General features: G+C 43.8%; 1 protein-coding gene across 1 annotated transcript in view; it reads right to left on the reverse strand.

Annotated features, from left to right (window-relative positions):
• Nucleotides 1-20,205: 20,205 nt before the first annotated feature.
• The window catches only part of LOC115206602 (platelet-derived growth factor D), a 79,899-nt gene continuing 72,604 nt past the window's right edge, over nt 20,206-27,500 (reverse strand). Inside the window, exons 6-7 of the mRNA XM_029773748.1 lie at nt 26,669-26,883; nt 20,206-21,908 (exon numbers count right to left, since the gene is read on the reverse strand). Coding sequence (XP_029629608.1) covers nt 21,774-21,908; nt 26,669-26,883 — 350 coding nt within the window. The 3' untranslated portion in view covers nt 20,206-21,773. The remainder of the gene's footprint in view (nt 21,909-26,668; nt 26,884-27,500) is intronic.

A 27,500-nucleotide genomic window follows, 5' to 3' on the forward strand; every position in this document is an offset into this window, starting at 1 on the left:
AAGCGGGCTGTGATGTGCCTTTTACTGAGGAGTGGCTTCAATCTGGCCACTCTACGACAAAGGCCTGATTGGTGAAGTGCTGCAGAGATGGTTGTCCCTCTGGAAGGTTCTCCCATCTCCACAGAGGAATTCTGGAGTTCTGTCAGAGTGATCATCGGGTTCTTGGTCACCTCTCTGACCAAGGCCCTTCTCCCCCGATTGTTCAGTTTGGTTTCCAAACTTCTTCCATTTAAGAACGATGGAGGCCACTATGTTCTTGGGGACCTTCAATGCTGCAGAAATGTTTTGGTAACCTTCCCCAGATCTGTGCCTCGACACAATCCTGTCTCTGAGCTCTATGGACAACTCCTTCAACCTCATGTATTAGTTTTTGCTCTGACATTCACTGTCAACTGTGGGACCTTATATAGACAGGCGTGTGCCTTTCCAAATCATGTCCAATCATTTGAATTTACCACAGGTGGACTCCAATCAAGTTCTAGAAACATCTCAAGGATGATTTATGGAAACAGGATGCACCTGAACTCAATTTCAAATCTCTTAGCAAAGGGTCTGAGTACTTATGAAATAAGGTATCTGTTTTTTTTATTTGGAATACATTTGCAAACATTTCTAAAAGCCTCTTTTCTTTTTGTGATTATGGGGTATTGTGATGTCATTATGGGGTATTGTGTATAGATTGATGAGGGGGGAAAAAATGTAATACATTTTAGAATAAGGTTGTAACGCAACAAAATGTGAAAAAGTCAAGGGGTCTGAATTCTTTCCGAATGCTCTGTACATACAGAGTAGTTGGGGAATAGTGTAAGTGAAGAGTGAATTATAACACTGAGGTCAGGTGGTGCAGATAGAGATGTCAGAGATCAGTCTTCCTGTACTTTAAATCAATATAATCTCTCTCTGTCACCGACTCACCCTGCTGACCTTGTCTGGTCTCCACTCCTTTGGCCAGCCAGCCAGCCACCCACCTACATACCTATTAACCCCCCCCCCCCCCACCACCCACCCACCCACCCCTCCCCACACACACACACAAACTCCTAACCACTAACCCTAATTCTATCCCTTAACCTAATCCTTAAGCCTAAAATAGCCTTTTTTTACAAGTAAGGACCGGCAAAATGTCCTCACTTCTCTGAGGTACTCACAAGTATAGTAAAACGTGTCCACACACACACACACACACACACACACACACACACACACACACACACACACACACACACACACACACACACACACACACACACACACACACACACACACACACAGACACACACACACACACACAACACACACACACACACATTACACTCTCACTACAGTGTGTGTGTGTGTGTTTATCTATTAGTAAACCTTCTTGGTTTTAGTGGTGAAAATTCCCACAACTTTAAAAGCTTTTCTGGCAAAGTGGTTAAGGGTGTATTTAGAGGATGGGTGGAGAGAACTACTGGAATGCTGTGGTTAGAGAACTACTGGAATGCTGTGGTTTATAGAGAACTACTGGAATGCTGTGGTTTATAGAGAACTACTGGAATGCTGTGGTTTATAGAGAACTACTGGAATGCTGTGGTTTATAGAGAACTACTGGAATGCTGTGGTTTTATAGAGAACTACTGGAATGCTGTGGTTTATAGAGAACTACTGGAATGCTGTGGTTTATAGAGAACTACTGGAATGCTGTGGTTTATAGAGAACTACTGGAATGCTGTGGTTTATAGAGAACTACTGGAATGCTGTGGTTTTATAGAGAACTACTGGAATGCTGTGGTTTATATAGAGAACTACTGGAATGCTGTGGTTTATAGAGAACTACTGGAATGCTGTGGTTTATAGAGAACTACTGGAATGCTGTGGTTTATAGAGAACTACGGGGAATGCTGTGTTATAGACTACTGGAATGCTGTGGTTTATAGAGAACTACTGGAATGCTGTGGTTTATAGAGAACTACTGGAATGCTGTGGTTTATAGAGAACTACTGGAATGCTGTGGTTTATAGAGAACTACTGGAATGCTGTGGTTTATAGAGAACTACTGGAATGCTGTGGTTTATAGAGAACTACTGGAATGCTGTGGTTTTTAGAGACTACTGGAATGCTGTGGTTTATAGAGAATACTGGAATGCTGTGGTTTATAGAGAACTACTGGAATGCTGTGGTTTATAGAGAACTACTGGAAGGAATGCTGTGGTTTATAGAGAACTACTGGAATGCTGTGGTTTATAGAGAACTACTGGAATGCTGTGGTTTTATAGAGAACTACTGGAATGCTGTGGTTTTATAGAGAACTACTGGAATGCTGTGGTTTATAGAGAACTACTGGAATGCTGTGGTTTATAGAGAACTACTGGAATGCTGTGGTTTATAGAGAACTACTGGAATGCTGTGGTTTATAGAGAACTACTGGAATGCTGTGGTTTTATAGAGAACTACTGGAATGCTGTGGTTTATAGAGAACTACTGGAATGCTGTGGTTTTATAGAGAACTACTGGAATGCTGTGGTTTATAGAGAACTACTGGAATGCTGTGGTTTATAGAGAACTACTGGAATGCTGTGGTTTATAGAGAACTACTGGAATACTGTGGTTTATAGAGCACTACTGGAATGCTGTGGTTTATAGAGAACTACTGGAATGCTGTGGTTTATAGAGAACTACTGGAATACTGTGGTTTATAGAGCACTACTGGAATGCTGTGGTTTATAGAGAACTACTGGAATGCTGTGGTTTATAGAGAACTACTGGAATGCTGTGGTTTATAGAGAACTACTGGAATGCTGTGGTTATAGAGAACTACTGGAATGCTGTGGTTTATAGAGAACTACTGGAATGCTGTGGTTTATAGAGAACTACTGGAATGCTGTGGTTTTATAGAGAACTACTGGAATGCTGTGGTTTATAGAGAACTACTGGAATGCTGTGGTTTTATAGAGAACTACGGGAATGCTGTGGTTTATAGAGAACTACTGGAATGCTGTGGTTTATAGAGAACTACTGGAATGCTGTGGTTTTATAGAGAACTACTGGAATGCTGTGGTTTATAGAGAACTACTGGAATGCTGTGGTTTATAGAGAACTACTGGAATGCTGTGGTTTTATAGAGAACTACTGGAATGCTGTGGTTTATAGAGAACTACTGGAATGCTGTGGTTTATAGAGAACTACTGGAATGCTGTGGTTTATAGAGAACTACTGGAATGCTGTGGTTTATAGAGAACTACTGGAATGCTGTGGTTTATAGAGAACTACTGGAATGCTGTGGTTTTATAGAGAACTACTGGAATGCTGTGGTTTTATAGAGAACTACTGGAATGCTGTGGTTTTATAGAGAACTACTGGAATGCTGTGGTTTTATAGAGAACTACTGGAATGCTGTGGTTTATAGAGAACTACTGGAATGCTGTGGTTTATAGAGAACTACTGGAATGCTGTGGTTTATAGAGAACTACTGGAATGCTGTGGTTTATAGAGAACTACTGGAATGCTGTGGTTTATAGAGAACTACTGGAATGCTGTGGTTTATAGAGAACTACTGGAATGCTGTGGTTTATAGAGAACTACTGGAATGCTGTGGTTTATAGAGAACTACTGGAATGCTGTGGTTTATAGAGAACTACTGGAATGCTGTGGTTTTATAGAGAACTACTGGAATGCTGTGGTTTATAGAGAACTACTGGAATGCTGTGGTTTATAGAGAACTACTGGAATGCTGTGGTTTTATAGAGAACTACTGGAATGCTGTGATTTTATAGAGAACTACTGGAATGCTGTGGTTTATAGAGAACTACTGGAATGCTGTGGTTTATAGAGAACTACTGGAATGCTGTGGTTTTATAGAGAACTACTGGAATGCTGTGTTTTATAGAGAACTACTGGAATGCTGTGGTTTTATAGAGAACTACTGGAATGCTGTGGTTTATAGAGAACTACTGGAATGCTGTGGTTTTATAGAGAACTACTGGAATGCTGTGGTTTTATAGAGAACTACTGGAATGCTGTGGTTTATAGAGAACTATGGAATGCTGTGGTTTATAGAGAACTACTGGAATGCTGTGGTTTATAGAGAACTACTGGAATGCTGTGGTTTATAGAGAACTACTGGAATGCTGTGGTTTATAGAGAACTACTGGAATGCTGTGGTTTATAGAGAACTAGTGGAATGCTGTGGTTTATAGAGACTACTGGAATGCTGTGGTTTTATAGAGAACTACTGGAATGCTGTGGTTTTATAGAGAACTACTGGAATGCTGTGGTTTATAGAGAACTACTGGAATGCTGTGGTTTATAGAGAACTACTGGAATGCTGTGGTTTTATAGAGAACTACTGGAATGCTGTGGTTTATAGAGAACTACTGGAATGCTGTGGTTTATAGAGAACTACTGGAATGCTGTGGTTTTATAGAGAACTACTGGAATGCTGTGGTTTATAGAGAACTACTGGAATGCTGTGGTTTATAGAGAACTACTGGAATGCTGTGGTTTATAGAGAACTACTGGAATGCTGTGGTTTTATAGAGAACTACTGGAATGCTGTGGTTTATAGAGAACTACTGGAATGCTGTGGTTTATAGAGAACTACTGGAATGCTGTGGTTTATAGAGAACTACTGGAATGCTGTGGTTTATAGAGAACTACTGGAATGCTGTGGTTTATAGAGAACTACTGGAATGCTGTGGTTTATAGAGAACTACTGGAATGCTGTGGTTTATAGAGAACTACTGGAATGCTGTGGTTTATAGAGAACTACTGGAATGCTGTGGTTATAGAGAACTACTGGAATGCTGTGGTTTTTAGAGAACTACTGGAATGCTGTGGTTTATAGAGAACTACTGGAATGCTGTGGTTTATAGAGAATACTGGAATGCTGTGGTTTTATAGAGAACTACTGGAATGCTGTGGTTTATAGAGAACTACTGGAATGCTGTGGTTTATAGAGAACTACTGGAATGCTGGGGTTTATAGAGAACTACTGGAATGCTGTGGTTTATAGAGACTACTGGAATGCTGTGGTTTATAGAGAACTACTGGAATGCTGTGGTTTATAGAGAACTACTGGAATGCTGTGGTTTATAGAGAACTACTGGAATGCTGTGGTTTATAGAGAACTACTGGAATGCTGTGGTTATAGAGAACTACTGGAATGCTGTGGTTTTATAGAGAACTACTGGAATGCTGTGGTTTATAGAGAACTACTGGAATGCTGTGGTTTATAGAGAACTACTGGAATGCTGTGGTTTATAGAGAACTACTGGAATGCTGGGGTTTATAGAGAACTACTGGAATGCTGTGGTTTATAGAGCACTGGAGGGGAATTCAGGGTGAAGGTGTGTGTGTGTCCTGGTGTTCGGTTCTGTGATGTGTCAGTGCAAGAGCAGATCTGCATTTTGTGTGTGTGTGTGTGTGTGTGTGTGTGTGTGTTCGGGTCTGTGAGATGAGCCTCGGAGCTGCCGCTGCCATATGTTTCCTGTTTTTGCACCTTCTCTGTCTGAGTTCCCAGACGAGGGGTCACACGACAGCCCTAGCTCACGCTTGCACGCGCACACACCACCACCTTGTTTCTCCGAGCTGTAGATGAAATATGTCAGTGCGTGTTGGTTTTCAGTAATTATTTCCCCAGTGTTGTTATTTCCCCAGTGTTGTTATTTCCCCAGTGTTGTTATTTCCCCAGTGTTGGTTTTCAGTAATTATTTCCCCAGTGTTGGTTTTCAGTAATTATTTCCCCAGTGTTGTTTTTCAGTAGTTGTTATTTCCCCCGTGTTGTTTTTCAGTAGCTGTTATTTCCCCCGTGTTGTTATTTCCCCAGTGTTGTTATTTCCCCAGTGTTGTTATTTCCCCAGTGTTGTTGTTCAGTAGTTGTTATTTCCCCAGTGTTGTTATTTCCCCAGTGTTGTTATTTCCCCAGTGTTGTTGTTCAGTAGTTGTTATTTCCCCAGTGTTGTTGTTCAGTAGCTGTTATTTCCCCAGTGTTGTTGTTCAGTAGTTGTTATTTCCCCAGTGTTGTTATTTCCCCCGTGTTGTTGTTCAGTAGTTGTTATTTCCCCTACTATCCCTCCTCCCTCTCCCTCCTATCCTTTTGTCTTCCTCCCTCCCATCCTTTTGTCTCCCTCCCTCTCCCTCCTATCCCTTCTTCTTCCTCTCTCTCGCTCCCATCCTTTTGTCTCCCTCCCTCTCCCTCCCATCCCTGTGTCTTTCTCCCTCTCCCACCCATCCCTCTTTATTTCAAATGACATTTTATTAGTCACATGCGCCGAATACAACAGATGTAGCAGACCTTACAGTCAAATGCTTACTGACAAGCTCTTTCCCAACGATGCCTCCCCCTCTCTCTCTCCTTAAATGCTGTCCACTACAATTATCTATTACCAGCTTCCTCAGCTTCCTTAGCTTCCTCTGTCCCTGGGCTTTTAACACTTGGCATTAAACTGTGAATTTCTGCAGTGTCTGTTTTTAAAATGCAACAATTACTGTGGAGTCTGGCCAACCCCTTGACTACAGATACACCTACAGTAGCTAAAACTGCAACACAACACTAGGAAAATGTGTCTTATACTATGAGATATGAGTGTGTATTGTAGCGAACTCGCTAGTGCAAAAATATATGAACCTTACTGAACACAACACCATCACAGCTAGAAAGCACATGTACAAACACTCCACTCAACATGTCCAAGGTGAAGCCAAGGCAGCAGAGACTTGGGGACAGGAGGGACAATATCAGAGAGAAGATAGATGGAGATAAATGAAGAGGGAAGAGGTTCTGAAATGGGGTTGGAGAGAGTCAGATGTTTTCCCCCATGTTTTTCTTTCTGTGTTTCCATGGTAACATCAGGAGGTGAACTGCCCCAACAAGGGATGAGAAGCACAGGACAGAGGGAGGGGGGGGAGGGGGGGGTCTGAGAATGACGTGAGAGAAGTTTCTGCAGTGGCCACACTACTTACCTACCAATACGGAGGTGTGTGTGTGTGTGTGTGTGTGTGTGTGTGTGTGTGTGTGTGTGTGTGTGTGTGTGTGTGTGTGTGTGTGTGTGTGTGTGTGTGTGTGTGTGTGTGTGTGTGTGTGTGTGTGTGTGTGTGTGTGCGGTTGTGAGTGTATTCATCTGTTCCAAGAAATGAATGATGCCTAAGCCAAGTTCTGAGAAAAGGGTTGCTAAGGTCTCTGTGTCACAGAGTTCAGTACACAAAAACACACGCTGCACGCCGAGGGCTCACTCAAGGCAGAGGAGTACAGTGTGTTTTAGTAAACTCTAACTCACACTGGTGACTAAAGTGTAATCAGTGAGAGTTAAGGCAGAGGAGTACAGTGTGTTTTAGTAAACTCTAACTCACACTGCTGACTAAAGTGTAATCAGTGAGAGTTAAGACAGAGGAGTACAGTGTGTTTTAGTAAACTCTAACTCACACTGCTGACTAAAGTGTAATCAGTGAGAGTTAGCAACACTGTGCTGTGTGTTGTTACATCTCCTCCGGAAAAGAGATGTGGCTGATGACAGAAACAGTATTCTAGGAATGACTGCAAACAAAAAGGATGTCCTCCCTCTCACCTTACTCTTTCTTACACACTCTCATTCCCTGCCTTTCAAGCTCTCTCTCTCTCTCTCTCTCTCTCCTTCTCTCCACTCTCACGCTTCTATCCTTCTCGCTTTCCTTCTCTCTATCTACCTCACTCTCATCGTCTCTCTCTCTCTCTCTCTCTCTACTCCTCTCTCTCTCCCTCTCTCCCTCTCTCTCTCTCTCTCTCTCTCTCTCTCTCTCTCTCTCTCTCTCCCTCTCCCTCTTTCTCTCCTTCTCTCTCTCTCCTTCTCTCTCTATCCCTCACTCTCTATCTCTCTCTCTCTCTCTCTCTCTCTCTCTCTCTCTCTCTCTCTCTCTCTCTCTCTCTCTCTCTCTCTCTCTCTCTCTCTCTCTCTCGTCCCCAGAAGGCACACAGACATAAAGGGAAGCTGAAAAGCGGGCGGGGGGCTGGGATGAGTGTGTGTAACTAAGTGTGAGTTTTTCTTTCCCAGAATAACCGGTAAACACGTGGCGGGGCTAGCTGCAGGGAGAGAGGGTGCCGTCTAACGATAAAAACACAGGAACTGGCTGCCATGGCAACCACAGAGACAGGAAGTCTCCATGAGTTTAATCTCTGGTCCCAATGTGGGCGGGACCACACAGGAAGAGAGAGCTGCTATTGGTGAACTGACTGATGAGTTACTGGCTCAGAATAGAGTGTATGTGTGTGTGTGTAGTGGAGGGATGCCACAGGGATACACAACCACATAGAACATGTGACAAATAACATACATAAGGAATGAGGAGGAATGAGCTATAGAGCTGCAGTATGAGTGGTTTGCCAGAAAGCATTTGTGACTTGTGCATGTTGTTAATCAAATCAAAGTGTGTTGGTCACGTACACTGATCTGTTATAGCAGGTGCAGAAGAAAATGCTGGTTTTCTAGTGCCAACAGTGCAGTGGAATGTCTAGCAAATACAATACAAATGTAAAATAATCATAAATATCTAAACAAGAAATGGAGGAATATCTGAACGATCAATTATAAACACGTGGTGTGTATTGACAGGTATGTACAGTAGTAGATATATTAGGATGGACTATGTCGAGAATACAGTATATACACAGTATATACCAGTGGAGGCTGGTGACTTGAACAAATGAGGAGGATGGGAGACTCACGGTATAGGCGCAGAACGCACGGAGACCACAAAGTGTGTTTCAAAAACTCAATATTTTAACCTAAAGCATTTAATAAAGGCATTTATAGTACAATATTATGGGGAAGGGGAATGAGAGGGCTACTTACACCGTGTTGGAAATCACAGCAATGATTGAAAGAGTATGAGTCACGAGTTGAGGTGTTCGGAGGCTTGACCAGTGCAGGACAGGATTTTACATGTGAAGACAAAGAACAATAACACAAGACACTTCACAGTTAGACAACAGAGCTTAGAATGAGTTAGTCCAAGCAAGGAGTATAATCGTTGATGTGTAATAATGTGATTGTGTATGTGATTGACTCTACATACAGTAATGAGAGGAAATTGATAGTGGTTCTCACAGTGCTTGGAGGGGAAACATTCAATGTGCCAGTGGACGAGCGGGTACATGAGACCCGCTTCAGTTCATGTCAGGAGAAAGTTAAAATGGTAGTGGAGTGGTCATCACCTCTTAATCAGGGAACAGGAGGGGACTTAGCTGTAAATACTAATAGCAGGTACATTCCATTACAACTGCACCATCGTAGGTTTGAACAATGAGTTTCTCTATGAAGTTAAACTCAGACATCTCAAAATTCATAAAGTCAAACACAGACTGTGCATCTCGCCCACTTGACACATCAAAGTAGCCCAAGAAACGTTCCTGAATAAAGCCCTGATCATCCACATACCTGACCATATCTGACAACTGCAAGCAGACTGATGGCTCTATAGGTCCCAGAGCGGTGGGGCTATTTTTACCCCCTGGGGCCTGGAGTTTTTCCTAATATGTTAACCTAACTAGGAAAACTCTGGACCCTATAAGGTATGACAGTGATTAATCAGTTGTAAAAAGGTTTTATATTGGCTATGATGGGACCAGTTTTTCATAATCAAGTCACATAGTTTAAAAAACTCCTGTCCCTGGGGGGGATGAAAACCCTGCCAAACTGCAGCTACCTTATATTTGTTCATATAAATTATATTTAGACTAGATTAGGAGGGGGAATTCCTCTACCAGACACATAGACAACAACTGGTACACAATAGAACTCACAGGGCTGAGCTTTATGCATGTTTGCATCATGCAGGTCTATGCAACTGTAGTCCTTATAAAAACAATTAAAATACTCACATCTGCCATCACTACTATGTTGATTCATTCCAGGTAATAATGTTGGATTAAAAACGTATAAGCAGCCTAGCCAGCCCAATAATCAAATTTTGATCACATTCACATTTTCACCTGACACACAAATAGACTGTAAATACATAACGTTATCAATTATTTTACCCTGACCAGACAGACTATAAATACATAACGTTATCAATTATTTTACCCTGACCAGACAGACTATAAATACATAACGTTATCAATTATTTTACCCTGACCAGACAGACTATAAATACATAACGTTATCAATTATTTTACCCTGACCAGACAGACTATAAATACATAACGTTATCAATTATTTTACCCTGACCAGACAGACTATAAATACATAACGTTATCAATTATTTTACCCTGACCAGACAGACTATAAATACATAACGTTATCAATTATTTTACCCTGACCAGACAGACTATAAATACATAACGTTATCAATTATTTTACCCTGATCAGATGGACAGGGCCCAGAGGCTGTATGCAGCTGCTCTTATTAGGAGCCTACAGTTGATCAGATGGAGAAATAGTCTCGTTTTCATCCCATACAGCATGTCAGATTGAGTGTAGCCTGGGCTTCTGCAACATTTATATCATGAGTTTGTTTTTGATTGTGTGTTATCATCTTTGCTGAATAAATACTGGAGTAAAGTGCAAAGCCTACTTGAGCTCACGCGAAAAAATGTATTGCGTCAACCTCTCTAATCTAACGTTTAATGGATGATGCGATGGAAGCTATCAAATCATTCTGAATTGTTTTCCACCTCTCAGAAAAGAAGTTCAGCATTTAAAGCATCGTAACGTGTAATTACAGGCGGCTTGATGATAGGCTCCCTGTTAACCAGCTATACATTTGATACCAGTTGGTATTGAACGCTCTCACCTTTTCATCCTTGTTCATGAAACTGATCTCAGGCAGAGGTCGACCCTCGCTTTTAATTTGCACCTTTTCCGTGTACCCCAGGGAATGAAAGGGGTTCTTAACACATAGAACCCCCATAATGCTCTGCGGCACAATCCCAATACAACACATGTCGTGGACGAATCAGAATTAGTTGGGTAACATAGATAATTAAGATGTTTTATTAGTATAATATGCTTATTTGAGGTACATGTCATTAGAAAGTGTCCATTGGACTCTGGTGTCTTTTCAGTTGCACGTCTACCTTAGCTGGGGCTCAGACACTTGGGGCCCAGAGAGGGGAGAGGTCAGACTTGTCGTCATGGGAATGTGTCTTTACCTATTTCTTAAACCATGTGAAGGGATGGCGTGATTAATGGGGAACCAATGACCTGTCTCCACAATGTCTGTGAGCAAGTCACTCCCTCCTTTTCTTTATTGTGAGGAGGATTATGGCAGTAAATGGACCCTTGTATGTCCTCTCTTAGATCTCGCACTTATCCTGTGATAATATATGGCCTAGAGGCTCACTCCCCCCAGTGAGCCTGTCCAGGAGTAGGGTCAAGAGGGGGTTTGCTTGAGATGGGAGTATCTAGAGTTGACAATTGATATATGCCATTGGATGAAATGGTGTTTTTGTTCAATACCGTACCAGGGAGGGACGGTTCTAAGGAGACCAGATACTGGTCTATATAATGAACCCTGTTGACATAGCAGTTACTGTCTGATGTGTTTTGTGGATATCTGTCATACAAAACTTAACCTTTGTGAACTGTTACTAAGTATTTGTGATTTGTCAATGTACGTTGAAGGGGGTGTATCGTTGCTATAAAAGATCCCTGTAGCCATTGGGTAATCACCTTGTTCAATGGTTCATTCGAGAGAGTGCATTATTGAAGGTCAAGAACTTTTGCAAAAGTATCTTAAGTATTAAAGATGTAGTTAACTCGGACTGGTGTGTTTAACTCTACTCATTTGGTAATGCAGAAATTAGCCACCACACACACTAGGTTAATACTCTGATCCTACACCTATGATTGGATGGACAACATGTCAGTTCATACTGCAAAATATTTGATTGGTTGGAGGACGTCCTCAGTAAGTGGTCATAATTACCATGTATGTCTATGGAAGAGGGTGAGGCCTACCAGCCTCCTAGGTTTTGTATTGAAGTCAATGTAGCCAGAGGAGGACGGAAGCTACAGTAGCTGTCCTCTGGATACACCATGGTGCTAGCCCAGACAGTGCTGTTAAAGTTACTGTAAACCTTCATTGAAAACAGTGTATTTTAACAAATGATTTGGTGAATATATTTAGTATTGTTTTATCTACAGTGAGGGAAAAAAGTATTTGATCCCCTGCTGATTTTGTACGTTTGCCCACTGACAACACAACAGTAGTAGGCCTGATTACCAACAATGACGAGACCGAGAGACTGAAAAACACCTATCTCAAGGCCATCAGACTGTTAAATAGCCATCACTAGCACATTAGAGGCTGCTGCCCTATATACATAGACTTGGAATCACTGACCACATTAATAATGGAACACTAACCACTTTTATAATGTTTACATATTTTGCATTACTGATCTCACATGTATACACAGTATTATATTCTATTCTACTGTTCCTTAGTCTATGCCGCTCTGATATTGCTTGTCCAAATATTTATATATTCTTAAATCTATTCTTTACTTTAGATTTGTGTGTATTGTTGTGAAATTGTTAGAGATTACTTGTTAGATATTACTAGTTAGATATTACGGCACTGTTGGAGCTAGAAACACAAGCATTTTGCTATACCCGCAATCACGTCTGCATTCTGACCACTAAAATTTGATTTGATTTGTACAAAACATTAGGAACACCTTCCTAAAACTGAGTTGAAGAGGAGCCTTTCCTATAGCCTATTATTAAGATCTGGTTATTTCAGAACATGCGCCTCTACCACTCAGGTATTGGAGACCAATGGAGAGGGAGCAGGACATGCTCCTGTACCACTCAGGTGTTGGAGAAGGAGCAGGACATGCTCCTGTACCACTCAGGTGTTGCAGACCAATGGAGAGGGAGCAGGACATGCTCCTGTACCACTCAGGTGTTGGAGAGGGAGCAGGACATGCTCCTGTACCACTCAGGTGTTGCCACGGATACCTATTTTTGTGCAACTCATGTTGCTTGATCACGGACAAATACTTAACAGTGATACATTGTTGTTCACCAAAACTTGACTAAATCAGAGAGCACTTTAATGGACATGTCAATGTTTTTTATATCTCTTCTATATAGATTTAATATATACACTATCATTCATAAATTTGAGGTCACTTAGAAATGTCCTTGTTTTTTTAAAGAAAAGTTAAAAAAATGGTCAATTAAAATAACATCAAATTGATCAGAAATACAGTGTAGATATTCTTAATGTTGTAAATGAATATTGTAGCTGGAAACGGAAGATTGTATGGAATATCTACATAAGCCCATTATCAGCAACCATCACTCCTGTGTTCCAATGGCACGTTGTGTTAGCTAATCCAAGTTTATCATTTTAAAAGGCTAATTGATCATTAGAAAACCCTTTTGCAATTATGTTAGCACAGCTGAAAACTGTTGTTCTGATTAAAGAAGCAATAAAACTGGCCTTCTTTAGACTAGTTGAGTATCTGGAGCATCAGCATTTGTGGGTTTGATTACAGGCTCAAAATGGCCAGAAACAAAGAACTTTCCTCTGAAACTCATCAGTCTATTCTTGTTCTATTCTTGTCTAGTTTGAGAAACAGACGCCTCACAAGTCCTCAACTGGCAGCTTCATTAAAAAGGAACTGCAAAACACCAGTCTCAAGGTCAACAGTGAAGAGGCGACTCCGGGATGCTGTCCTTCTGTGTAAATAAATGGTACATGAGGTGACCAGTGTTCAATGACTCTCTAGGGTACATGGGGCATTTGTCTCAGGGTGCAGGGCACAGTACCAGGTACCATGGCCTAGAAGTAGTGTGTGAACCACCGAGTGTGAGTGTCTACCACTGTGTGTGAGTACCATTAGTGTTCCCCCTATATTATTTTATAAGCGGTGGCCTACCATTGCTAAATTGTTGCCACTGATGCAAAATATATACAGTTGAAATCGGAAGTTTACATACACCTTAGCCAAATACATTTAAACTAAGTTTTTCACAATTCCTGACATTTAATCCTAGTAAAAATTCCCTGTCTTAGATCAGATAGGATCATCACATTATTTTAAGAATGTGAAATGTCAGAATAATAGTAGAGAGAATGATTTATTTCAGCTTTTATTTCTTTCATCACATTCCCAGTGGGTCAGAAGTTTACACATACTCAATTAGTATTTGGTAGCATTGCCTTTAAATTGTTTAACTTGGGTCAAACGTTTCAGGGTAGCCTTCCACAAGCTTCCCACAATAAGTTTGTCCCATTCCTCCTGACAAAGCTGGTGTAACTGAGTCAGGTTTGTAGGCCTCCTTGCTCGCACACACTTTTTCAGTTCTGCCCACAGATTTTCTATATGATTGAGGTCAGTGCTTTGTGATGGCTACTCCAATACCTTGACTTTGTTGTACTTAAGCCATTTTGCCACAAATTTGGAAGTATGCTTGGGGTCATTGTCCATTTGGAAGACCCATTTGCGACCAAGCTTTAACTTCCTGACTGATGTCTTGAGATGTTGCTTCAATATATCCACATAATTTTCCTACCTCATGATGCCATCTATTTTGTGAAGAGCACCAGTCCCTCCTGCAGCAAAGCACCCCCACAACATGATGCTGCCACCCCCGTGCTTCACGGTTGGGATGGTGTTCTTCTTCCTCCAAACATAACGATGGTCATTATGGCCAAAAAGTTATATTTTTGTTTCATCAAACCAGAGGACATTTCTCCAAAAAGTACGATCTTTGTCCCATGTGCAGTTGCAAACCGTAGTCTGGCTTTTTTATGCCGGTTTTTGAGCAGTGGCTTCTTCCTTGCTGAGTGGCCTTTCAGGTTATGTCGATATAGGACTCGTTTTACTGTGGATATAGATACTTTTGTACCTGTTTCCTCCAGCATCTTCACACAGTCCTTTGCTGTTGTTCCGGGATTGATTTACACTTTTCACACCAAAGTACGTGCATCTCTAGGAGACAGAATGCGTCTCCTTCCTGAGCGGTATGACGACTGCATGGTCCCATGATGTTTATACTTGCGTACTATTGTTTGTACAGATGAACGTGTTACCTTCAGGCATTTGGAAATTGCTCCCAAGGATGAACCAGACTTGTGGAGGTCTACAATTTTTTTCTGAGGTCTTGGCTGATTTCTTTTGATTTTCCCATGATGTCAAGCAAAGAGGCGCTGAGTTTGAAGGTAGGACTTGAAATACATCCACAGGTACACCTCCAATTGACTCACATGATGTCAATTTGCCTATCAGAAGCTTCTAAAGACATGACATCATTTTCTGGAATTTTCCAAGCTGTTTAAAGGCATAGTCAACTTAGTGCAAGTAAACTTCTGACCCACTGGAATTGTGATAGTCCTGCCGTACATACCTACACGTACGCTACGGTCACAAGACGCAGGCCTCCAAATTGTCCCTAGAATTTCTAAGCAAACGGCTGGAGGTAGGGCTTTCTCCTATAGAGCTCCATTTTTATGGAATGGTCTGCCTACCCATGTGAGAGACGCAGACTCAGTCTCAACCTTTAAGTCTTTACTGAAGACTTATCTCTTCAGTAGGTCCTATGATTAAGTATAGTCTGGCCCAGGAGTGTGAAGGTGAACGGAAAGGCTGGAGCAACGAACCGCCCTTGCTGTCTCTGCCTTGTCGGTTCCCCTCTTCCCACTGGGATTCTCTGCCTCTAACCCTTTTACAGGGGCTGAGTCACTGACTTACTGGTGTTCTTCCATGCCGTCCATGGGAGGGGTGCGTCACTTGAGTAGGTTGAGCCACTGACGTGGTCTTCCTGTCTGGGTTGGCGCCCCCCCCTTGGGTTGTGCCGTGGCGGAGATCTTTGTGGGCTATACTCGGCCTTGTCTTCGGACGGTAAGTTGGTGGTTGTAGATATCCCTCTAGTGGTGTGGGGGCTGTGCTTTGGCAAAGTGGGTGGGGTTATATCCTGCCTGTTTGGCCCTGTCCGGGGGTATCATCGGATGGGGCCACAGTGTCTTCTGATCCCTCCTGTCTCAGCCTCCAGTATTTATGCTGCAGTTGTTTATGTCTGGGGGCTAGGGTCAGTCTGTTACATCTGGAGTATTCTCTTGTCTTATCCGGTGTCCTGTGTGAATGTAAATATGCTCTCTCTAATTCTCTCTTTCTCTCTTTCTTTCTTTCTCTCGGAGGACCTGAGCCCTAGGACCATGCCTCAGGACTACCTGGCATGATGACTCCTTGCTGTCCCCAGTCCACCTGGCCATGCTGCTGCTCCAGTTTCAACTGTTCTGCCTGCGGCTACGGAACCCTGACCTGTTCACCGGACGTGCTTGTTGCACCCTCGACAATTACTATGATTATTATTATTTGACCATGCTGGTCATTTACGAACATTTTAACATCTTGACCATGTTCTGTTATAATATCCACCCGGCACAGCCAGAAGAGGACTGGCCACCCCTCATAGCCTGGTTCCTCTCTAGGTTTCTTCCTAGGTTTTTGGCCTTTCTCAGGAGTTTTTCCTAGGGAGTTTTTCCCAGCCACCGTGCTTCTTTCACATGCATTGCTTGCTGTTTGGGGTTTTAGGCTGGGTTTCTGTACAGCACTTTGAGATTTCAGCTGATGTACGAAGGGCTATATAAATAAATTTGATTTGATTTAAATTTGATTTTGATTTGATACAGTGAATTATAAGTTAAATAATCTGTAAACAATTGTTGGAAAAATTACTTGTGTCATGCACACAGTAGATGTCCTAACCGACTTGCCAAAACTATAGTTTGTTAACAATAAATATTTTGAGGGGTTGAAAATCTAGTTTTAATGACTCCAACCTAAATGTATGTAAACTTCCGACTTCAACTGTATATATTTGTCTATATATTTGTTTATATATTTGTGCTAAGACACACTTTAAATGGATAGTTGTTGGCTCAATGACTGGAAGTCTATGGGAACAGCTAGCATGTCATTGCGCTAATGCTAGTAGCAATGCAATCTACCTCTACTACCCACTAGCCACCGCTGCTGAAAAAAGTGTGTATCTGTCATAATGTACACCACAGTGCATTCAGAAAGTATTCAGACCACTTCCCTTTTTCCAACATTTTGTTATGTTATAGCCTTAATCTAAAATCGATTAAAAATAAACATTTCCTCATCACACTACACACAATACCCCATAATGACAAAGCAAAAACAGGTTTTTAGAAATCTATATTATATTTATATCTGTATTCAGATCCTTTGCTATGAGACTCGAAATTGAGCTCAGGTGCATCCTGTTTCCATTGATCATCCTTGAGATGTTTCTTCAACTTGATTGGAGTCCACCTGTGGTAAATTCATTTGATTGGACATGATTTAGAAAGGCACACACCTAGTTGGCATAGTTGGTCCCATAGTTGACAGTGCATTTCAGAGCAAATATCAAGCCATGAGGTCGAAGGAATTGTCCATAGAGATCCGAGACAGGATTGTGTCGAGGCACAGATCTGGGGAAGGGTACCAAAACATTTCTGAAGCATTGAAGGTCCCCAAGAACACATTGGCCCCGTCATTCTTAAATGGAAGAAGTTTGAAACCACCAAGATTTTTCCTAGAGTTGGAACCCCGCCAATTTGAGAAAGAATGGGAGAAGGGCCTTGGTCAGGGAGGTGACCAAGAACCCGATAGTCATTCTGACAGAGCTCCAGAGTTCCTCTGTGGAGATGGAATAACCTTCCAGAAGGACAAACATCTCTGCAGCACTCCACCAATCAGGCTTTTATGCTAGTGGCTAGACGGAAGCCACTCCTCAGTAAAAGATACATGGCAGCCCACTTGGAGTTTGCCAAAAAGGCACCTAAAGGATTCTCTGGTCTGATGAAACCAAGATCGAACTCTTTGGCCTGAATGCCAAGCGTCATGTGTGGAGGAAACCTGGCACCATCCCTACGGTGAAGCACGGTGGTGGCAGCATCATGCCGTGGGGATGTTTTTAAGCGGCAGGGACTGGGAGAGTAGTCAGGATTAGTCCAGAGTGCTCAGGACCTCAGACTGGTGGGAAGGTTCACCTTCCAACAGGACAACGACCCTAAGCACACAGCCAAGACAACGCAGGAGTGGCTTCGGGAGAAGTCTCCGAATGTCAGACAGAGCCCAGACTTGAACCCGATGGAACATCTCTGGAAAGACCTGAACAGAGCTGTGCAGCGACGCTCCCAATGCAACCTGACAGAGCTTGAGAGAATCTGCAGAGAAGAATGGGAGATACTCCCCAAATACAGGTGTGCCAAGCTTTTAGCATCATACCCAAGAAGACTTCAGCAAAGTCCTGAGTAAAGGGTCTGAAAACTTATGTAAATGTCATATATATATATTTTTACATAAATGTGATAACATTTCTAAAAACCTGTCATTATGGGGTATAGAGTGTAGATTGATGAGGGAAAAAAACCAATTTAATCTATTTTAGAGTAAGGCTGTAACGTAGCAACATTTGGAAAGTATCTGTGAGTTGTCTGGCTATCTGTAATGAATCTCTGAAAATGACTATGCCTGCCAATGAGGGGCTGATGAGCGAGAGAGATTATTTCGTTTTTTTATTTACTACCATTTTATTTGTTATTCTTTACTTTTTTACAATATTGACGCTACGTTTTTCATGCCAATAAAACAGCTTGAGAGAGGTCTGAATGCTCTATCCAAGGTGATTTTTAAATAAACTGCCTTCACTATAATTTAATGACAAAACATTCCATTACCTTTTCATCACAATCAACTGTCCATCATCTGAGTTCTACACATGGGGATTGGTTTCCATGGCAACAGACTGTATAGCACAATGTTTGTGTGTGGTATTGAGAGAGGAAATAAAGGTGGAGAGGTGATAGAATCTCAGGGGCGTTTATACACACAACCATACCAAACACACACAACACTTCTACTCCAAGGTCTGGGTTGGGTTCAGTTATCAATCCAGTCATGAATGGAAAAGTCCACATGAAAGTCCTTTGAATATATCTCCTGAAGTGGAGTTGTAAACAATATGTCAGAAACTGCACCTGTCAGAGGTAAAGCTGGAGATATTTTGACGCTATTTTCAGATCAACATGAAGTGTTATGGTGATGGTTTGTTTGGTGAATAACCCTCCCCTGCTGCATTTTACAGTGAAAAGGTCTACATTCAGAAACATTTATATGCAAAAAACTTCTAAACACAACCAGTGGATATCTTTAATAAAAAAACAGAAACACAATAAATTAATCACTAAAGCATACTGCTGTGTCAGGGATCAAACAAAGGCATTGAGGCGCCGGCAGATTTGTTTAGATAACCTTTCTGCTCTTCTGCATTTCTTATTGAAGGTTGCATTATAAACATTCAAAACAACAAAAAAACTGAGACATGAAGAAACCGGTTATTTGAACAAAAAACAGAATGGAATGTCACTTAGAACCCGAGGTCAAGGAATGTGCTGATGAAACTGGCACTGCCAGAGGATGTGTACACACACACACACACACACACACACACACACACACACACCTAACTGAATAAATACATTTTGCAGAGACTGCAGCATTAGGTGAAGGAGAGACTATGCTATGTATGTATTATATATTGTGCTCAGTCTCCAGGGACACTGATGTACACAATGACAACAGTCACAGAAGGAATCAGAACATCCTGAACATGGGAAAGGACATCAAACCAAACAAAGAACTCTGGAAGTAAAAGGGGCCATTTTAGATGAAATGGAAAGAAAACATGATCTATGGTTTACGTGTGTGTGTGTGAGAGAGAGAGAGAGAGACAGGACTAAGACAGGGTAAAAATACAGTCATCTGTCTCTAACCTCTTGGAGCCATACTGTCACACATAACTGTAGTCCACATGCACATCATCCTTCCCCAGGGCATGTTCCTCCACTAAGAGGCTCTGTGTTTCAGATCACTCTTCAGCCAGCCGATACCCGTGACACACACACACACACACACACACACACACACACACACACACACACACACACACACACACACACACACACACACACACACACACACACACACCTCTCAACAGCTAACGGTTTAATTCTGCTCGCCATAATGTTTAAATCACAGCCTTAATAAAACAAATTCTCCCCCTCCATCTCTCAGTGCCTTGCTTTGTGTTTTAATTGTTGTTAATAGAGCTTCAGTCTGTATGGACAGAGGAGTTGATGGTTGGTGCTGAGGCCAGCTCCCCCAGTGGAATGTCAATGGACCTTTATGAAGCCTAGAGGGGAAGCAGGAAGATCGTTGTTTCTTTATCACGCGGAGGCAGTGACTGATCTTGTACTCTGAGAATGTTTCAAGATCTTTGATGCACCGTCTCTCACACACACACACACACACACAGTGCAACAGATACACACTCTTTCCCTCAAACAAACAAAAACACATACACACACCTAGAATGCAGAAGATTATATAGTGATGACTCTGTGGATTATGTTTGGGGATTCATTGTTTGAAGAACAAGGTCCAAACAGAAACAGATCTAACAACCATGGCATAGTACAGTACAGGCACAGGGCACCAGGTCTGCAAATATTGCAGATATAAAACATTACACAAATTCCAACCACATACTCAACCCTCTCCCTATTTTGTATGGGGTGTACAATTCTGGTTAGCAACATTTCTGGGGTTGGCTGTTGGTATGATTGGAACGTCGGGCCGGGCGGAACGTTCCGATCCAAAGTCATTCCTCTTTGATTTGCCGGAGCGATTTAGGGAAGGAGAGGGGGGTAATATTTGTGGAAAGGAATAAAACCAGAATGTTTTTAACTGTCTCTGTATCCCGCCATCTCATCCCTTCATCCGATGAATGAATGAATGGACGAGAAATAGAACAGCAACACACAACGAAGCAGAACTTCACCGAAAAATGAAAAGAAACAGCAAAGAATTTGAAATAAATAAGAATGTTGTCTTTAGGGAGGAGTGGAGACCTTGGGTCTGCTCGGGGGGTTATGTGTGTGTGCACATGTTTGTGTGTGTGGTTTGTGGTCATTCTAAGAGTGTTTGTGTGGTTCTCCCTCTTCCTTCCCTGAAACTCATTTCACAATGATTGTACAGAGAAAAACAGTTGCAGGAAGAGCTTTAAAAAAAGGACATTCTAATATGAATATAGAAAATAACACAGGCTTGGATACTGTATGGACACACACACTTAAGGACATACACACATGACGCCTTTAACAGCCCCTCATTAATACCCCAGTGGACAAGGAATGTTGAGGGCTTGGACGATGAGGGGGTGGTCATGAGCTGATAGTGGAGAGGGTGGGGTAAATGTGGGGTTTTGCTGGGTGGCAGCAGGGCACAGTTGGGGGTAGCAGGACCAGGGTTTGGGGTATGGATGGATGATGGTGACTAGGTTTGTAACATGTTTGTATGTGGATGGATGGATGATGGTGACTAGGTTTGTAACATGTTTGTATGTGGATGGATGGATGATGTGACTAGGTTTGTATCATGTTGGTATGTGGATGGATGGATGGATGATGTTGTGACTAGGTTTGTATCATGTTGGTATGTGGATGGATGGATGGATGATGTTGTGACTAGGTTTGTAACAGGTTGTTATGTGGATGGATGGATGGATGGATGATGTTGTGACTAGGTTTGTAACAGGTTGGTATGTGGGTGGATGGATGGATGATGTTGTGACTAGGTTTGTAACAGGTTGTTATGTGGATGATGGATGGATGATGTTGTGACTAGGTTTGTAACAGGTTGTTATGTGGATGGATGGCAGGGGAGCGCTACAAAGAGACATGGAGATATAAACAGCAGTTAATCCCAGAGCTGGGTCCCCCTGTCCCATTGTCTCTCAGCGGGGTGGTCTGGAGGGACACACACAGTCACAGTGCTCGTGGTGCATGAGATGGACGTCCTCTAGGACCCAGCGGACACGAGCTGTCCGACGCCGTGAAAAACCTCCCACCTCAGGAGCATACTTCAACACCTAGAGAGGAGAGGGGGAGGAGAAGGAGAGAGAGAGGTCGGGGAGATGGCAAAAACAGTATAGGAGAAAGGGAGAGGACAGAGAAAATGACTTGAATGGAAAACAATGAGATGCTTGTTGGCTTGCTGCCATCTTGACCAATAGTTAACCCATGTCCTCCCTCCCTCCCATATCAAACCTCATAACAGCTATATTCACAGTCTGTTCTCTCTCTCACACACACGCACACACACACACACACACATAGGAGGAGGGCACTTAATCCTAGCGGTTAGAGAGGCGAGCCAGTAACCGAGTATTGCCAGTTTGAATCCGGGGATCTGACAGAAAGAATCTGGCAGTTAGTGAGCTGGCAACCGGAGGGTTGCTGGTCTCAAATCCATTACTGGTCGTGTGCCCTTGAGCAAGGCACTAAACCCCCATAACACCTGCTCCACAGGCCCTGTGACAGCCCCTGTTCCTACCTCTATATGCATGTGTGTCTTTCAAAGGGGCTGCCTGTTCACCCCGCTACCATCCAGAAGGCGAGGTCAGTACAGGCACATCAAAGCTGGGACCGAGAGACTGAAAAACAGCTTCTATCTCAAGGCCATCAGACTGTTAAACAGCCATCACTAACATTGAGAGGCTGCTGCCAACATACTGACTCAAATCTCTGGCCACTTTAATAAATGGACTTAATAACGGTATCACTAGCCACTTTAAATAACGCCACTTTAATAATGTTTACATAGAGGTATCACTAGCCACTTTAAATAACGGCACTTTAATAATGTTTACATAGAGGTATCACTAGCCACTTTAAATAACGGCACTTTAATAATGTTTACATAGAGGTATCACTAGCCACTTTAAATAACGGCACTTTAATAATGTTTACATAGAGGTATCACTAGCCACTTTAAATAACGGCACTTTAATAATGTTTACATATCCTACATCACTCATCTCATATGTATATACTGTACTCTATACCATCTACTGCATCTTGCCTATGCCGTTTGGCCATCGCTCATCCATATATTTATATGTACATATTCTTATTCATTCCTTTACACTTGTGTTTGTATTAGGTAGTTGTTGTGAAATTGTTAGATTACTTGTTAGATATTACTGCACGGTCGGAACTAGAAGCACAAGCATTTCGCAACACTCGCATTATCATCCGCTAACCATGTGTATGTGACCATTAACACCTGCTAACCATGTGACCAATAACATCTGCTAACCATGTGTATGTGACCAATAACATCTGCTAACCATGTGTATGTGACCAATAACATCTGCTAACCATGTGACCAATAACATCTGCTAACCATGTGCATGTGACCAGTAACATCTGCTAACCATGTGTATGTGACCAATAACATCTGCTAACCATGTGACCAATAACATCTGCTAACCATGTGTATGTGACCATTAACATCTGCTAACCATGTGTATGTGACCAATAACATCTGCTAACCATGTGTATGTGACCAATAACATCTGCTAACCATGTGACCAATAACATCTGCTAACCATGTGACCAATAACATCTGTTAACCATGTGTATGTGACCAATAACATTTGATTTGAGGTGTAGCAGACCTTGTGTATAGTGATCTTATTCTGGCAATGTGTTAAAGGGAAGTTACAGACACCAACACACAGACATACAGACACACAGACACGCAGACACACAGACACACAGACACACAGACACACAGACACACCGACACACCGACACACCGACACACCGACACACGACACAACCCGGCACACAGACACACAGACACACAGACACACAACACACCCCGGCACACAGACACACAGACACACGACGCAACCCGGCACACAGACACACCGCGGCACACAGACATACAGACACACAGACACACCGACACACCGGCACACCGACACACCGACACACGACACAACCCGGCACACAGACACACAGACACACGACACAACCCGGCACACAGACACACAGACACACAGACACACAACACACCCCGGCACACAGACACACAGACACACGACACAACCCGGCACACAGACACACAGACACACAGACATACAGATACACAGACACACCCCGGCACACAGACACACAGACACACGACACAACCCGGCACACAGACACACAGACACACCCCGGCACAAAGGCACACAGACACACAGACACACGACACAACCCGGCACACAGACACACAGACACACAGACACACAACACACCCCGGCACACAGACACACAGACACACAGACACACCCCGGCACACAGGCACACAGACACACATACACACAGACACACAGACACACGACACACAGACACACGACACAACCCGGCACACAGACACACAGACACACATACACACAGACACACAACACAACCCGGCACACAGACACACAGACACACAACACACCCCGGCACACAGGTACACCCCGGCACACAGACACACCCCGGCACACAGACACACCCCGGCACACAGACACACCCCGGCACACAGACACACAGACACACCCCGGCACACAGACACACCCCGGCACACAGACACACCCCGGCACACAGACACACCCCGGCACACAGACACACAGACACACCCCGGCACACAGACACACCCCGGCACACAGACACACCCCGGCACACAGACACACACCAAACTGGATTACTGCAGCATAACCAGAGAAGCAGCATAAACAGGCAGATGCTTCTAGACAACGTGTCCATGACAGAATGGAGAGAGAAGACAGAAGAGGTGTAAAGGAGGGAGAGAAAGACTGGTACTGCAGTGCTGTCTGATTGTTGATGCAGTGCCCACAGTCTCTCTCTTTCTCTCCCTCTCTCTGGGATTATACTGTAGCCGGGAGGCTGAGGGATTTTCCCTCTGGTTTATAATAACAAACATGAAGTGTTCAGTGTGAGTGGGCCTGATAAATGTGTGTAGAGTGTCTGTACAGTGTGTAGTGTGTCTGTACGAGTGTGTCTGTACAGTGTGTAGTGTGTCTGTAGAGTGTGTCTGTACAGTGTGTAGTGTGTCTGTAGAGTGTGTAGTGTGTCTGTACGAGTGTGTCTGTACAGTGTGTCGTGTGTGTCTGTACAGTGTGTCGTGTGTTTGTACACTGTATCTGTACAGTGTGGAGAGTGTGTCTGTACAGTGTGTAGAGTGTGTCTGTACAGTGTGTCGGGTGTCTGTGCAGTGTGTAGAGTGTGTCTGTACAGTGTGTAGTGTGTCTGTACAGTGTGTAGTGTGTCTGTACAGTGTGTCTGTACAGTGTGTAGTGTGTCTGTACAGTGTGTAGTGTGTCTGTACAGTGTGTAGTGTGTCTGTACAGTGTGTAGTGTGTCTGTACAGTGTGTAGAGTGTCTGTACAGTGTGTAGAGTGTGTCCAGCCGGTCCTGATAAGAGCAGAGTGGGAGCAGAGTCCTAGCCAAATGGGAAAATAAGGAAACATGAACAAAGAGCTGAGGTACAGCTACAGGTACAGGTACAGCTACAGGTACAGGTTACAGCTACAGGTACAGCTGCAGGTACAGCTGCAGGTACAGGTACAGGTACAGCTACAGGTACAGGTTACAGCTACAGGTACAGCTGCAGGTACAGGTACAGCTACAGGTACAGGTTACAGCTACAGGTACAGCTGCAGGTACAGGTACGGGTACAGCTGCAGGTACAGGTACGGGTACAGGTACGGGTACAGCTACAGGTACGGGTACAGCTACAGGTACAGGTTACAGCTACAGGTACGGTACAGCTGCAGGTACAGGTACGGGTACAGCTGCAGGTACAGATACAGCTACAGGTACAGGTTACAGCTACAGGTACGGGTACAGCTGCAGGTACAGGTACGGGTACAGCTGCAGGTACAGATACAGCTACAGGTACAGGTTACAGCTACAGGTACGGGTACAGCTGCGGGTACAGCTACAGGTACAGGTACAGCTGCAGGTACAGGTACAGCTGCAGGTACAGGTACAGCTGCAGGTACAGCTACAGCTGCAGGTACAGGTACAGCTGCAGGTACAGGTACAGCTGCAGGTACAGATACAGCTACAGGTACAGGTTACAGCTACAGGTACGGGTACAGCTGCGGGTACAGCTACAGGTACAGGTACAGCTGCAGGTACAGGTACAGCTGCAGGTACAGCTACAGCTGCAGGTACAGGTACAGCTGCAGGTACAGCTACGGGTACAGCTGCAGGTACATGTACAGGTACAGCTGCAGGTACATGTACAGGTACAGCTGCAGGTACAGCTGCAGGTACATGTACAGGTACAGCTATGGGTACACCTACGGGTACAGCTGCAGGTACGGGTACAGCTGTGGGTACAGGTACATGTACAGGTACAGCTGCAGGTACAGCTGCAGGTACAGCTACAGGTACAGCTGCAGGTACATGTACAGGTACAGCTGCAGGTACAGCTGCAGGTACATGTACAGGTACAGCTGCAGGTACATGTACAGGTACAACTATGGGTACACCTACGGGCACAGCTGCAGGTACGGGTACAGCTGTGGGTACAGGTACATGTACAGGTAAAGCTGCAGGTACAGCTACAGCTACGGGTACAGCTGCGGGTACAGCTGCGGGTACAGCTGCGGGTACGGCTACAGGTACAGGTACAGCTACGGCTGCAGGTACGGCTACAGGTACAGCTACGGCTGCAGGTATGGCTACAGGTACAGCTACGGCTGCAGGTACGGCTACAGGTACAGCTGCAGGTACAGCCGTACCACAGCCATTCCTAATGCTACATAACAGGGTATGGTGTGTGTACCTCGTGTAGTTTGTTACTGGTCTTGGCCGGACTGCAGGTACAGCCGTTCCAGTTGTCCGTCCCACAGGCACAGTTCCCCCCACAGCGCTGCACCAGTAGGCATCGTGGGAAGAACACAGCGTTGGTGGCCCTCAGCTCCTCCCTCAGGTTGACAGAGTAGTTCCTAGGTGTACAGCTGTAGCGCTTCACGTCATCATACAGACGGTCCAGGTCAACTGTGAGGGAGGGAGGGAGGCAGGGGGGGGAGGAGGAGAGGGGGAGGGGGGGAGGAGAGGGGGAGGGGGGAGGGGGAGAGAGAGGGGGGGAGGGGGGGAAGGGGGAGAAGGGAGGGAGGGAGAGGGAGAGAGGGGGGAGAGAGGGGGGGGGTCGTGAGGGGGGGAGAGAAGGGAGGGAGGAAGGGAGAGAAGGGGGGAGGGGGGAGAGAGAGGGGGGAGGGGGGGAAGGGGGAGAGAGGGGGAGGGGGAGAGAGAGGGAGGGAGAGAGGGAGGGGTCAGGAGAGAAGGGAGAGAGGGAGGAGGGGGAGAGAGGAGGGGTCGGGAGAGAGGGGAGGGAGGGAGAGAGGGGGGAGGGGGGGAGGGAGGGAGAGAAGGGAGGGAGAACATCATTGATTGCTGATTGCAATTTGTATTCACAGTTAATACCTTTGAATTAACTGTCTTGACAACAATGTTTTATTTCAACAAAGTGAATGTAAATGAATTCAACTGAAAGAGAAGGGGATGGGGAGAATAGAGGGGGAAGAGAATCTTAATAATGACATTGATAATCAATATACTATTGTTCAATATAAATGAATCTTGATTATAGTTTAATTTAAGTGGTTCAATTGATT

This window comes from Salmo trutta, chromosome 13 (genome assembly GCF_901001165.1).
Source record: "Salmo trutta chromosome 13, fSalTru1.1, whole genome shotgun sequence".
NCBI classification, from domain to species: domain Eukaryota; kingdom Metazoa; phylum Chordata; class Actinopteri; order Salmoniformes; family Salmonidae; genus Salmo; species Salmo trutta.